The sequence below is a fragment of the Maylandia zebra genome, linkage group LG1 (assembly GCF_041146795.1).
Source record: "Maylandia zebra isolate NMK-2024a linkage group LG1, Mzebra_GT3a, whole genome shotgun sequence".
Classification (NCBI taxonomy): Eukaryota; Metazoa; Chordata; class Actinopteri; order Cichliformes; family Cichlidae; genus Maylandia; species Maylandia zebra.
Genome location: NC_135167.1, coordinates 2,765,043 through 2,779,553, shown reverse-complemented (window position 1 = coordinate 2,779,553; position 14,511 = coordinate 2,765,043). Strand labels below are relative to the sequence as shown.

The 14,511-nt window shown below is 44.5% G+C and overlaps 1 protein-coding gene across 6 annotated transcripts in view; it reads right to left on the bottom strand.

Annotated features, from left to right (window-relative positions):
- Positions 1-347: 347 nt before the first annotated feature.
- The window catches only part of cngb1a (cyclic nucleotide gated channel subunit beta 1a), a 36,928-nt gene continuing 22,764 nt past the window's right edge, over positions 348-14,511 (bottom strand). For all 6 annotated transcript variants that reach the window (XM_076885491.1, XM_012923130.5, XM_012923129.5 and 3 more), the window contains 16 exons: positions 12,824-12,925; positions 12,588-12,736; positions 12,112-12,339; positions 10,750-10,958; positions 10,611-10,661; positions 9,566-9,652; positions 9,422-9,486; positions 6,623-6,745; positions 5,855-5,996; positions 5,601-5,760; positions 5,411-5,508; positions 5,171-5,254; positions 4,967-5,085; positions 4,491-4,637; positions 3,358-3,550; positions 348-2,084 (listed from right to left, as the gene is read on the bottom strand). In XM_076885491.1, the coding sequence (XP_076741606.1) occupies positions 1,824-2,084; positions 3,358-3,550; positions 4,491-4,637; positions 4,967-5,085; positions 5,171-5,254; positions 5,411-5,508; positions 5,601-5,760; positions 5,855-5,996; positions 6,623-6,745; positions 9,422-9,486; positions 9,566-9,652; positions 10,611-10,661; positions 10,750-10,958; positions 12,112-12,339; positions 12,588-12,736; positions 12,824-12,925 (2,218 nt within the window). In that variant the 3' untranslated portion in view covers positions 348-1,823. The remainder of the gene's footprint in view (positions 2,085-3,357; positions 3,551-4,490; positions 4,638-4,966; positions 5,086-5,170; positions 5,255-5,410; positions 5,509-5,600; positions 5,761-5,854; positions 5,997-6,622; positions 6,746-9,421; positions 9,487-9,565; positions 9,653-10,610; positions 10,662-10,749; positions 10,959-12,111; positions 12,340-12,587; positions 12,737-12,823; positions 12,926-14,511) is intronic.

Here is a 14,511-nt window from a genome sequence, read left to right as displayed (position 1 = left end):
ACTATGTGCATATTGGCAGCAGCTTCATTTTCAGCATAACAATGCCGTAAAAGCACACCTGGTCTATCGGTCATGGGTCGGCCTCCCCAGAGTCGGACCTCAGCGTTACTGAAGCAGTGTGGGATCATCCTGACAGAGAACAGAAGGAAAGGCAGAAACACCCAAAGAAGAGCTTTGAACATCCTTCAAGAAGCCCTGAGAATAAAGGTGCTACACCAAATATTCGCTTTAAGCTCACCGGAGTCGCGCAAACTCTGATTTTGCCTTTATTTCCATGTGTGTTTGCATGTTTCCCTACAAAATATGAAGAAATGAAATGTGCAGCAATCTTAGCTGAAACACAGACGCTCGTTATAATCATTTTATTTACAAACTGGTTTTTAATTCTTACAGTGACGTCGTTGCTTCAGTACAAATACAATAAAACCTGAATTCTGAGCCAAAGCAGCACTGTCACATGTTTCTTCTTCTACTCTCGACAATCAGCAGTAATCACGAAGCTTCCTGTGCTGCATTGTTTCTGTTTTCCCGCCTTTTTCTCGGCTCGGCCGACACAGTTTCCTGCGCTTCCTGAAGCTTTTCCTGTCCTGTATAAACACTGCAGCAGCTCTGTGGGCAGGAGCTTCTACCCCCAGGCTCTTTATCCTATCATAAAGCTCAGCAGCGCCCTCCAGCAGCTACAGCTAAAATGACTGTAGGCTTTATTGTATTAAAGCTTGCCTCATGATTTCATTTTTAATTGCTTATTTTAGATTTTTCATGTGCGGTTTTTGTTATGAACAGAAGCTTGTTTCAGTACATTTTTTACATCATAAATTCAAAATTTCAGGTTCAGTATCCCCAAATTTTATCTTACTTAGTCAAACTTTTTGGGCAAATTTTGGTTCATAAATGGCAGAAAATCTTTTTTTCTATGATAGAAACAAGCTTCCAGAGTTCAAACAGTGAACCATTTGTTCTAACTATGATATTTTTTACTGTGTTATAGGAAAAGCAACATGTTCAGACATTAAAATATATGCTGCACTTTTGTGCGTGCTGATGAAGACCTCATGACTCAGAGGTCCAAACTGACCCGCTAACCCTGAACCGTCATCCTGGTGACCCTGAATGACCTGGAAGCTGCCGGCTAAAATCATTGGATGTCCTCAGAGCTCAGCTGATGTCAGACAGCGTTATCGAGCAGCTCTCGGTGGAAAATCAATCAGCGGCTGTCAGATCTCTCACACGCCACAAATACATGTTCAGTCTGTTTTTACATGAAGAAGACGCAGCTCACGCCTTTCTTCTTCTTCTTCCCGCTGCTTCCTGTAGTTCCCAACACATGCCTCTAAAATCAGCTGAGGGAGGGCCCCAGAAAGTCAGTGGTTAAGAAGCTGCAGGACAGAAACCGGGGATTCTGGGAAAATGAGTTTCTTTAATCATTTCTGTTACAGACACACTCCTCCTGCGTGGTGAAACAGCGCCCCTCTGGGTTCTAATGGCTGGTACATGTAAGTCAGTTCGTGTGGCCAAAGACGGTACTGCAGCCAGACAGTAACCTCCGTGAGATCAAAGTTCTCTGAAGCTCTGAGACCTGAAAAAACCTGAATTAAGGTGGGAGGAAGGAAGAAAAGAAGGAAGTATTCTTTCCGTCCTTGCTTTATTTCCTGCTTCCTTTCATTTACATCATTCTTCTCCTTCCTTCCTGTCATGTGACAGTTTAGATGAAATGTGTTTTTCTGTGACAATAAAATCCACCACAGAAGAAGAAGCATGTCCTACACCTGAGAGTGTCCTGTTTCCTCCTTGGAGCAGGTGGAGGGCAGCAGCTTCCTGTCAGCTCACTCCTTTGACGGCTCCTCTTCCTTCTCCTTCGTCTCCTCCTTCTCCTCCTTCTCCTCCTCCCCCCCTCTCTCTCCTGCCTTCATCTCCACGGTGAGAAGCTCCTCCCCTTTGTGCCGCGGCGTCATCCTGATGATGACCGAGCTGTCGGCTGTTTCTGCCACCGTTTCCTCTCCGTCTTCCGGAGCTGGACTCAGGGGTACCGGAGACCGGCGGTGCATTGGAGAAGGGGGCGGGATTGGAGAAATGGAGGGAGGAGCCTGAAGAACAAAGAAGGAAAGGACAGGATGAAAGATGGAGGACAAAATGACTTTCCTTTGCTGCTGGTCTCTAAGGGCGTCTCCAAAACACACAGGAAAAATCCAAATCCTGAAAAACCCACGATTAATTTTTGATCCCTTTTATCTTCCTTCCTTTCCATCTTTCCTTTCCAGTCTTTCTTTTTACTTCCTTCATGCTTTTCTTTATTCCTTCTTTCCTTTCCAACTTTCATTCTCCTGTCCTTCCACCCTTCCTTTCTTCCTTCCATCTTTTCTTTCTTCCTACCCACTCTTCTTTTCTTCTTTTTACCTTCCATCCTTCCTCACTTTCTTCCTTTCTAACTGCTCCTTTCCTTTATTTCCTCTTTCCTTCACAAACATCCTTCCTTCCTCTTTTCCTTCCTCCCTTCTTTCCTTGCTTTCTTTTCTTTCCACCTTTCCTTTCTTCACTTCTTTATTATTTCCTTTCTTCCTTGCACCGTTACTTCCTTCCTCACCTCCTCCTTGCTTTCTTTCATCATTTCTACTTTTTTTCTAAAATTCCTTACCGCCCCCCACTGTTCCTTCCTTCCCTCCTAGTTTGTGCTGTCTCCCAGGTGCTTTGCTCCTCTACAGAACTCCATGGCTAACATTAGCTAACATTAGCTGACATGAGCTAACATTAGCTAACGTTAGCTACCTCTACCTAAGAAATGGAGTCTGCTAATTTGAGAAAACTCTATGTGGGCACAAAAATAAAAGCTGATCCAGGTTCTGAGAGCGTTTAACGTTATCAAGTAAGTTAAGGTCAAGCAGTTTTAGTGATTGAGGTGAATGTTTCCCGAAAACAAACGAGCAAATTAGCTTTTATATGAACATTTCTATCAAGGGATGATGTTCTAAATCTGTTTCTTACCAATCAGCACGCATTAGGACATGAATCGTTTCATTTCAGTTTTGACACATTACTGATATTCCTAATATGGCAGTGGACGCAGTAGCCCCTCCCACCTGCTGATCAAACCTTCTGTCTATGAAGAAGACCCAGTCAGAATAAAGCTGGTTTAAAGAGGAGGAGTTAAACAGCTCATTTCAGACAAGGGATAACGTGAGGGCCTCCACAACAGTGCAGCATCAGATTAAGGTGGCTTATTATAAACTGTGAATCATTCAAAGCTGCTCTGGTGGAGTCACTGAATAAAGCACTGAAAAGAACCTTTCAGTCTCCTCACTTTATCTATCTATCCTTCCTTCCCTGCAGCTGCACAGAGGTGATGTGGTGATGCTGGCCTACCTGTGCCTCTCCCGCCTCAGACGGTCTGTATACTTTCTTCAGCTTGGCGAAGGTTCCCTCGATGCCTGCCTGCTCCGTCACCTTCAGGGCGGCCTTGAACATTTCTGGTGTGTCCGGTCGTGGCGGGATGACTGTCTTTGCACCTTTACCCTCCTCCTTCTCCTCCGGCTTCTTGTCCTTCGTCAGCATCTTCCTGCACAAAGACAAACACAGGGCGGCAGTCCAGACAAGCTCAGAAACTGAAAACCTTGCTCCTACATCTCCAAACCTCCACAATCTGACATTCAGCAGCTCCGGCGGCTGCCGCGGCTCCGGCCGGTCTGCTTCAGCGCCATGGCCTGACTGAGCAGATAAAGGAAGGTGGATCACCTCAATGAGCTGACCCGATTCTCAAACACAAACTAGAGCGAGCGCCGTGAGTTGATTAGAGGTGAGTCTAATCCTGTCCCGGACAGAGAGATCAGACAAACGAGAGGAAGGCGAGCTGAGGAAGCAGCAGAAACAATCAGCCTCCTATTAACTGATGGTTGTTATTAGCAAGTGGGGCTGCTTTACTGACATGCTGGATCCGCCTCCAGCCGGATGGTGACCAGAGTCCGGCTGGTTAAAGTACAAATCTGTCCTCAGGTATTCATCTGTAAACTGTGGTAACATAAGTGTGTCTCTACAGACTCTGCAAGGTCATGAATGCAGTGAATCAGTATTTATTAATAATAGTGTTCCTACTGTGACAGGACAACAGGACCTAACCCTTCCAGCTCAGTGTGAGAGTCTTTACTGCTGTTTATAAAACAGAGCTGGTGGGACGCAAACACTAACCTCGTTGTCTCTCCACCCGACGGCCGTGGTTTGGACAACGTGTTGCAGGTTAGCAGGTTCTGTAATAGTTCTCCACCTTAACTTCCCAATAAACCCTGACAATATGCTTTAAAAATGCCAAGAAGGTTTCTTGGGGTTACGATGGCAGCCATAAACCAGAAGGTTGTAGCTGAAGTCTTTGCTGCTGCGAGAGTAAAGATGCTGACTCGAAGACGAGCTGGTTGTGTTTAAATGTCGTAATTCGGTGTGAAAGGACTCGCATTTGGATTAAAATAATTAAACTGCGTTCCGCTCTAACAGGGTCTCGGTCTTACTTGGCCTTCTTGCGCAGCAGTTTTTCGGACTCGGGGTAATGCACCAGGATCTCTGCCAGGTCATTCTTATCCAGGATGAACAAATTGGCAAATCCGTGGGCCTTCACGTTGGCTGTGCGCCGGTTTCCTCCGCCTCCCGCCAGCAGACTGACCAATCAGAGACCACAGAGAGTTTTTTCAAAACATCCTTTATTATGATTATTGATCATGAAAAACTAATCTACTGACATGATTTCACTTTTTTGAAACATTTAACACCCTGTTGGGTAAATTTCATTCTCCCTCTGTGGTATGAAAGTTGTCTTATTTTTATCATTTTAACAAAACATAATCACAGTATGATGATATATCTATAATATATTTCAGTCTGGCGTGCTGCCCAGCCGCACATCCTGAGAACGATTGAACGTCTTTATTTGCAGCCGCCACGTGCAGGTTTTTAATTGTTTAACAGGATGACGGGAAGCAGCTCTGACCTGATCTCTCCAAACACCGAGCCGGCTCTGATGGTGACGAACACCGTCTCCAGGTCAGGACCGCCCACCACCTGAACCTCGCCCTGCTTGATGATGTACATCTCCCTGCCGATCTCCCCCTGAAACACAAACACACACACACACACAGTCTGTGTCACCATCAGCTCAGTAACACCTCTGCCGGCTCGACAGGTGCGTTCTTACCTTTTTACAAACAAAGTCTCCGGGCAGGTACACGACAGACTTGAGCCTCATTAGCATGTCAAACACCATCTGCCTGTCACAGCCCTGAGACACACACACACACACACACACACACACACACACACACACACACACACACACACACACACACACACACACACACACACACACACACACACACACACATTTATGCATTCATGTGTATAAAAATGTTTTTATTTTTTATTCGCCGTTTCTGACCTGAAACAGGGCGACTTTACTGACGATGGCGTAGTTAACGTCCACGGCGATGTCCATCCTCATCTTATCGGGAAGCTGGATCAGAAGCTCCTGCTCATCTGCACACGGGACACCACAATGCTCACTGTTACTTTGAACTCGAGGCGTTCAGGGACCAGGTCTCAGACAGCTTCTCTCAGACATTTCTTACCCAGCATGCCCTGGCTCTTCCAGGTGTAGTCGTACCAGGTCTTGATGCGGTTCTGGACCTCGCGAGGGATGTTGTAGGAGGTCATGTACTTAACCGTGCTGTCCATACAGGCACGGTAGTAGTTCTCCCCGGCAGTCGCCGCTCCAACTACATCCCTCATCTGACACATTGCACCAAAAACCAAAGGGGGCGGAACCACGTTAGGTCATGGATGGCCAAAAAGAAGCAGAGCTGTAAATGGTGGTTTTACCGACCTGACCGATCATGATGGAGAAAGCAAAGACGCCAACAAAGTAATTAATGAGTTGGAAGCAGATTTCAAAGACAGTGGTTGGGTCGGGCAGTCCTCCAATGGTGATCAGCGTCTTCACGGCAAAGTAGTAACAGCGGATGTACCTGCAGGAATGAAAACAGTCCATCGATTCATGAAGAGCTTCAGCTTTAGTTTAGTGGAAATGCACTTTTAAGATATTCTAACCTGATTTGAAGAACCTAGAACATTTTAAAATTCAAACTTCTACTGGGTTTTGATTCCTTCAAGGATTTCAGCAAAATGCAACATAAAGCTGACGAATCTGTGATAGTTAAAATTTAATTATATGGGTAAATTCAATCAATAACCCAGCCACAGCTGTGAGGCCAAACTAACCATCACCTGTGGATCAGAGACACAGTATAACACATTCACATCAGAAATTTCCTGTCAATTACAGTGAATAAAAGGTTTTGTTACAATAAGTCGGTGACCCTGATGTTAGTAGATCTGTCCACTGATGTCTGAGCTACAACTATAACCAAATCAGACATAGTGAAAATGAAGCACGATCACACTGCTCCAGTTTTACAGATGACGTAACTGCCATACAGTCTGTTTGCCCTGTTGAAGAGCAAACAGTTATGGCTCTTCTATATTCAGATTTCCTCTTTCTTCCTCATTCTGACATCCAGAAACAGACAGAATCAGTCTCACATCGTTAACATTGAACCCTTCTTATTGCAAAAATATAAATCTGAATTCTTACGCGTTGCCTTTTCCATTGTAGACCCACTTGGTGGATCCCAGTCCTTCATAATCGGAGCCCCAGTAGAAGAGGCAGGCGTTGATGTGCAGGGAGTACAGCAGGTACATTGAGGTTCGGATCACCCTGACATACAGCGGCAGAAACAAAAATAACATCAAAAATTCAAGAACAGCAACAAGAAAGAGATCTACTGAAATAAATTATATTTAACCTGGGCGTTCCTCAAGGATCCAAACTGGGGCCACTACGAATGCATTTAGGCTTTTTGCAGATGGTACACTGTTTTTGTTGCTCTGGGTAAAAACTCTTTTGGCCATTTTTTGGTGCCTAAATGACAAAACCTTCTCCCATCAAAATAAAACTAAAATGATGACCATTCTTATCAGCTGAAAAAACTGCACCATGTCCCTGAACCCTGCCACTGAAAACTAAACTAAAGTAAAAGAATAAAATAGTTTTTCTGGGTGTGTATTTTATATTTTTATGCTGTTAAATGTAATATTTTACCATTTTTATGTTGCTATTTTCATATTTTCTATGATCTCTGAGGTAAATATTTCTTACAGGGCAGAGTCAAAAAAACATTTATCCTGATCGGAGAAAAGAAGTTTAACGAGGTTTGTGACATCATCACTTGTCAGTTTAGATGTGTGAAGATTCATATAGAGCTAGAGACAAGACTGGCAACCTTCTGGGAACCTCCGGTAATCAGAGATGGGCAGTAATCTGATTACTTTTTTCAAGTCACGAGTAAAGTAAGGGATTACTATTGCAAAAACGGTAAATAGATTACCGTTACTTTCCCGTAGGAACGCTGCGTTGCTGCGTTACTAAAACCATGATTTTTTTTGCGAGAATGTCTCATGACAGTGACGTAAGCGAGTGCGACGTTCGTGACAACAGCTGTGTGCAGGTCAACAGTGGATCATATATCGAGTGCAGGAGAGAGTATGAGCGTGCAGCGTTTAAAGCGTGGAAGTACTGACCTTACTTTGAGTTTGATTCCATAAAAAGTGACAAAAACATTAGTGTCCGTTGCTCACTGTGTGGGAAGAAAACTTCTTTTTACAGCGAAAAAAACCCCCAAACTTCCAACAAGCACCGAGTAGCTACGACGTAATGGGAAACTCACAGAGGAACTCGCGGATTAATAATAATAATGGATTGCATTTATATTGGGACCCCTCAAAGCGCTTTACAATACCACTATTCTTTCACTCTCACATTCACACACTGGTGGAGGCAGCTACAGTTGTAGCCACAGCTGCCCTGGGGCAGACTGACAGAGGCGAGGCTGCCATATCGCGCCATCGGCCCCTCTGGCCAACACCAGTAGGTGGTAGGTGAAGTGTCTTGCCCAAGGACACAACGACCGAGACTGTCAGCCGGGGCTCGAACCAGCAACCTTCCGATTACAAGACGAACACCCAACTCTTGAGCCACGATCACCCCCCCCGGATTCTTCAACTGACCGCTGCAGCTCACCTGCACCAGGGTAAACCTCCGCCTACCCCACTCCTGCTTTACAGGTGAAAATAGAGCAACAGGACCGCTGAGTCTTTGATTTGATTTATTTTCTGCAGTGTTTTACTTACTTACTTTGAAAGTAAACACAAAAAATATTTTATTTTATGTGCTGGAATGTGCAGAAAATAGGTTTAAATGTTAAACAAATTTCTTCCAGTCAGAGAATGTTGCATATAATTAAATTTTTGCTTGATGCATAAAGTTAAAAGATTAAAACTAATAAAACAAGTTTTAAAAAGAGACTTTTCCATTTGATTACATTTTGTATGATGGATTATGCAGAAAAAGTAGAATTGGGCTGAAAGATCTATCGCTCTATCACCTATTCAGGTTGTAAATCGTGTTTTTAAAAAGTAACTAAGTAATTAATTACTTTTGAAAATAAGTAATCAGTAAAGTAACGGGATTACTTTTTGGGGGAAGTAATCAGTAATTAGTTACTGATTACTTTTTTCAAGTAACTTAACTTAGTAACAAATATAGAATGTGCTTCCCTGACTGGTTTGTGAATAGTTCCTGGTGTTTCCTGGTTATTGCTCACAGTAGGACTGCATGTGTCTGATTGTACACATCTTGGCATTATGGGCTTGGAGGCAAACGTTCTCCATTTCTTGCACTTTTTCAAGTTTCACTGCAGCTAAGAATTCAGTTAGTGTTTACAGACAATTCAGAGTCTTCCATCAAATAACAGACGACCGCAGCAATCCTATGGACGGTTTTGGTGCATCGCACTCTTTGGGACTGATGACATCCAGCAACAGCCAGCAACCACTCACCAGCCAGTCAGGGAATATGCTTTCGGTAAAGACAAAAGGCTGCTGGATGGACTGCAAGCCTGTGTGACTGAGACCTAAACGACTGATAAACCTGCTGAAGGTAAACGGGACAAACTACACCCTCAGCAATGAAGTGAAACACTTCCAGGGTGACCATCGTGCCTGTTACGTGGAGAAATTGAGGGCTTATGTTTACTTACTGCCTCCGGGCGTGTTTGATGCTGTGATGACGATTTCATTATGTCATCAACAACGCCTCAAATTATACGGGACAAGATCTGAAGACCTACAAATTTTGGGTGCGTCTTGGTATTTTGTGCCAGGATGGGTTCAAACATCAAACACAGGAACAGGAACAGGTGGACACCGGTCACTGCTGAGGTCTTTAAAACATTTTCTTTACATTTTCACCTTCACACCTCCAACCTGAACAGTGATCCTGAGTGATGTTATGTCCAGGACAAACAGTGGAGAGTGAGGCTGGAGACCTTCTCACCTATAGATGTACGCTTTCTTCATCACAGATTCCATTCTGTCGTTGAACTCAGAGAAAACCATGTACTGAGAGAGGAAAACAGAGGTCAGCTGTTCATCCCGACCACAAAGATCAGCTGTGAACAAAGCAGAAAAACCTTCTGACCTTCAGCAGGCGAGGGAACCTCAGCAGAGAGTTGACTCCAGTGAAATAGTAAAATACCTCCAAAGGAAACAGGCTGATGATGTCCATCTGCAAAGCACACAGCAAACACTCACCAGGGGGAAACCAAAGGGTTAAAGAAGTTCTAGAGATCTGAATCAATCCATACTTTATATTCAGAGAACCTGAATATAAAGTACGGAGACAGCTGAGGTTGTGCTGAGTTTAAAAAACTATGTGCACAATGTAAAGACGCAAAAATATCAAAGATGCAGACTCGTTTGTTTTGTTAGGATTCATGAATCTATAGGATTATAACATCTTTTTTCCAGCAGCGTACACATATTTTAGCATCCACATTATGACCATTACCAGATACATCAGCCATCACTAGAAGCCAGATTTTATAAACCGGTTTATATTTATACATCTTATAAACCCACTGGTCCTGTTTTTAAGACTTGTCCATTGGCATCTTAGATTTTTGAAGCCAGACCTCATAAATGTGCTTTATCACTTTTCCCCTGTAATGTGACCATGATTCACAAAATAAAGATCAACTTTAATGTACTAATATTTAAAACTAGAGACTGAGACTATAAACTGTGTTTACTGAGGTCAGACTTTACATTCGCCCCCTGCTGGACGTTAGAGAGAATGCAGGCTTCCACAGAGAGTTATGGTTTTTATATACAACAGCAGATCCTAAACTTCAGATGAATGCAGCAGTTTTAGAAATATGAAAATCTTTTCTATCCCAGCCGAAGCTTTAGTGACAGCTGTGTTTCTTTATTATTATTTTTGATCTCATCATTTTAGTTTTTCCTGCTATTTGAAAAAAGAGAGTTCCGGGTTGAGAAAAGGTCAAAGGGAGAATAACGTTTGTTATTTTAAGTGATTTGATTTGTTTTTTAAAAAGGGAATATTAAAATGTAAACCCAATTAAAACATAATTTTTTTTAAATTATTCATTGTATTTTCTAACTTCCTGTGGCCCGCTTGCAGTACCTTTACCATCCACCAGGTGGCCCTGGCCCAAAGTTCTCACCTTAAATCTCTCTGTGGTCATGTAGTGCTCCCTCATGTCCTTCTTGTCGCACTGTGGAAAAGAAGTTCCAGATCAAAGGTGTTTGTGAGAGTTTATGAGATAAAATCAAAGTTTTATTTATCGTTTCATTTCTGCTGACCACGATGTCTCCTCCGCGGACGAACTGCAACCTGGGCTGGAAGACGAGGATATCAATGATGTAGATGAAGTCAAAGGTGTAGTCGGCCAGCAGCCACAGGTGGATGTTTTCGGGGGTTTGGTAAGGAAACGCCCAGCGGACGGGGATCAGCCATACGTTCCAGTTCCACGCCGCCACCACGAAGAACAGCCAGATGACGTAGATCAGGTCTATGGGGCAGAAATCCACAGTCAAACGTCTCTCTGACCTCCGTACATGACGGAAAAAGAAGAACCCATAAAAAAACCCTGGTAGCAGAGAGCTGACTATCATTTAACTTCATGTTCTTACTGCAGCGCCACCTGTTTGTGGTGACCTGAACTTCAGATAACCAAGAACCTGATCTTTGTGTAGCGCATCGTAAATTCGTCCCCCCCGGTGACAGTCTGACCCGGGGGGATGACCTCACCTGACGCGTCATGTTTCATCTCAAACCAGCTCAGAAACTTTTTGGCCACCAGCGTGACCTTTGCTCACCAGATTTCACTTCCTCTGACTTCGTCCACGTCCCACAAATAAAAATCAAGTTCAATCAAATTTCGATCCAACCTTAAAACTTTATGGTCAGTGCGTCAAGTGTGACATCATCAGATCCCTGTGACCCCTGATACAGGCACTTACGGTGTTCTGGCCTCTCTGCACCTTCTGAGGTGTCTCCTCCACAGGATACATGAGAGACTGCACAGCTTGTGTTTTACACTTTGCTCCAGAAGGTGCCCTGATGCTGCTGCAGCATCGCCCTCTCACTCGTCTGGGACCCTCTGAGCTCCTCACTGATCTATCTCTGAAAAGATATTAAAGACCGAGCTGCACCTGCTGGGCCAGAGTTTGAAGATCCAGAGGTGCACGACAAGGTGAAAGGACACCAAAGCAAGGTGCGCACTGCCATTCAACGGGGAAACAATCTACTTCTTTGTCTCTTGGCTCCTCCCTTTAGGGGCCACCACACCAGCTCTGTCACACCAACCCCCTGCAGTCCTCCTTCACTACATCCATGAACCTCCACTGAGGTCTTCCTGGCAGCTCCGTCTTCATCCTCCACCCTCCCTCCTCTGCACATGTCCAAACCATCTGAGCCTCTCTGAGCTGTCCCCCTGATGGACGCTCGCTCCCAATAAACATCTGAACATCTTCAGCTCGGCTTCCCGTGTTTGTGTCTGTGCCAACGAATCACAGCAGGTCTCACTGCCATCCTGTAAACCTCCCCTTCCCTTCTGTCACAAATTACCCCTGAAACTCATCTCCACCCAACTCCAGAAGCTGAAGCAGTGGGTGAATATGGCTGTCCTGAAAAGTGCGGTGATGGAGAACTCGATTTCTCACCGGTGAACGGGTCGATGCTCGAGGGGAAGCGGTACTCCAGGATGGCTCGGAGCCAGCCAGGCATCTGGGGAAGTTTGGGCAGATTGGGAATTTTGACCTCATATCCCAGAAGCTCAAATTTAAACTCCTTTTCCTCCTCCTTTTCCTCTTCTCCTCCTCCTGCTGTGTCTTTCTTCTCCTCTCCCGGGGGAGGCGGGGGAGGAGGGGGAGGCGGAGCTTTGCTTGGAGCTGTAGGGATCAGACAGGAAGCGCGAGAACATCATTTTGATGGTTTTACACTGATGCAGCTGAAAATCATTCAGTATTTGATGCAAACTGTTTAATCTCATCATTTATTCAAATCCTTCATGCACGAATATTGTTAAACTCATACAATCACTGAGCAAACCACTGCAGCGGCGTTTTGATGCAGGATTTGGTTCTATCTTATCAAAGCTTCTGACTCGACCTGACTCGTGAAACCGGTTTCTACGTACAGGCTGCGGGACTTTCTTCCTCCGATTCGTCCGGGTCGATCAGCCGTTCTTTCTGCCGCTCCGTCCGACCTTTGAACAGTCTGACGAGCTCGTTGAGGCGGTCCTGGACCACCACGCTGCCGACGCTGGTCGCCGACAGCGGACGTGTCCTGCAGGAGGAAGAACGGGAAGGTAAACATGGTGGACAGACAGATGGAAGCAGGGAGCTCATTGTGAGTCTGTGGGGTTTCTCTCACTCGTCGTCTGCAGACAGGTGGTCTCCCTGAGTGGACCAGACTTTCAAACCGACCCTCAGCAGCTCGGGATCGTCCTCGTCTGCAGACACATCACCTGCAACACTACAGACATCAACACGGACACGTGGAGAGGAAACAATAAGATGTTCCAGCCTGCATTTAGTCCAGATTCAGAATGGCAGAACACATTAAAGCTGTCAGAGACTGATGCTCTTACTGAGGTTAAAGGAAGTCCCTCCATCCAGAACACAGCACGATAAAAAATGCCTCTAAAACGTTAGTGAGCTCAACAAATCAACAACAGCACCAATCACAATACTGAAGAGAGCTCAGTCAAATCAGAAACTGTGAATCATTTTCAACATTTCCAGGAGACGCTTGGTGTTTCAAGGCCCACAGAGAACCCGAAGCTCTTGTGAGTTCAAACACAGACTTCAGACTTGCTTTTATCTTCATCAGACAGGGACCAGACGGGAGTCCTGGACAGAAATTTGTCTGCTCTTTCAACAGAGAGCCAATCGGGATTAAAATTTGCAATATTAGTGGGCGTGGCCTCTGTGACAGAGGGGGATGGTGAACCCTGAACTGGACCTCTGCACCGTGTTTGTGCTGTTGGAGCCTTTTGCAAAATAATTTTACTCCTTAGACTTCCCCTACACACAATATGTTTACTTTTTGTGTCATAGAGGGTTAAAACGGCAAAAAATTTTGCCAGTGGGATTAAATGGGTTAATGACATCATGTGACCAATAATATGGCTGCTTTGAGGTCACAGTACTATTGTACTATAGTGAGAGAAGTTCACCAAAAGCGCAGGTGTCCATATGATGCTCACATACCGTCTGTGGAGACAGACAATCTTAAAGATGTGTTTATCGTGGTACAACAGAACATCGCATTGGCCCCTGAATCAACTGATGGTTGTCTAACTTGTGTAGTAGAAGCAGAAAAAAAGCTCTTTAAACTGTTGTTAACTGGTCTCAGTGATCAATGACAATAAAGTCAAGACTCTCCACTGACTCATTCAGATAGTAGCCTTAGAATAACTGCCCCAATAACCACCCAAGACGTTACTCACACGGCTGCTGAGCGGCGAGACCAGCTTCTAATTTCGACCAGATTAACAAGTCAGCTTCATTAATGGTTTCAAACACAGTTTCAGATTCACAAAGCTTTTATTCGAGCTCTGTACTCCCCTACATTTACACTGTCAGACTCTCTGAAGCTAATCTTCAGTTGTGGCCACACATCTGAAAGCATATTGATTTGCTCTCCTGATATTTAGACTGAACCACTGTGAAAAGTGATTCTAATTTAATTCTTTGGGTTAAAAACTGCTTTAAAGATTTTGGCTTCGTGTAGCTCTGTTTTATTTTTATTCCACCGAGACGTCATCTGAACATACGACTTACCTCAAAGACCATCGGAGGCCGATACTGCGCAGGAAGATTTGGGATGAAGACCCTTCAAGCAGAGCAACCGTGCATTGCTCTGCTTGTCAATACTGACAAAGTTGTGTATATTGTAGTGTGTATTGACCAGCAGTGTTTGTCACTACTGGTCATTTACAAATATTCTTTGCTCCCATTGGTGCCTGCTTTCATTAAAGTTGCGAGAATATTGACTTGGGACCCGCCCACTGCGTGTTTATTCCGTCTCTTGTTGCTACACGTCGAGGAATTTCATTG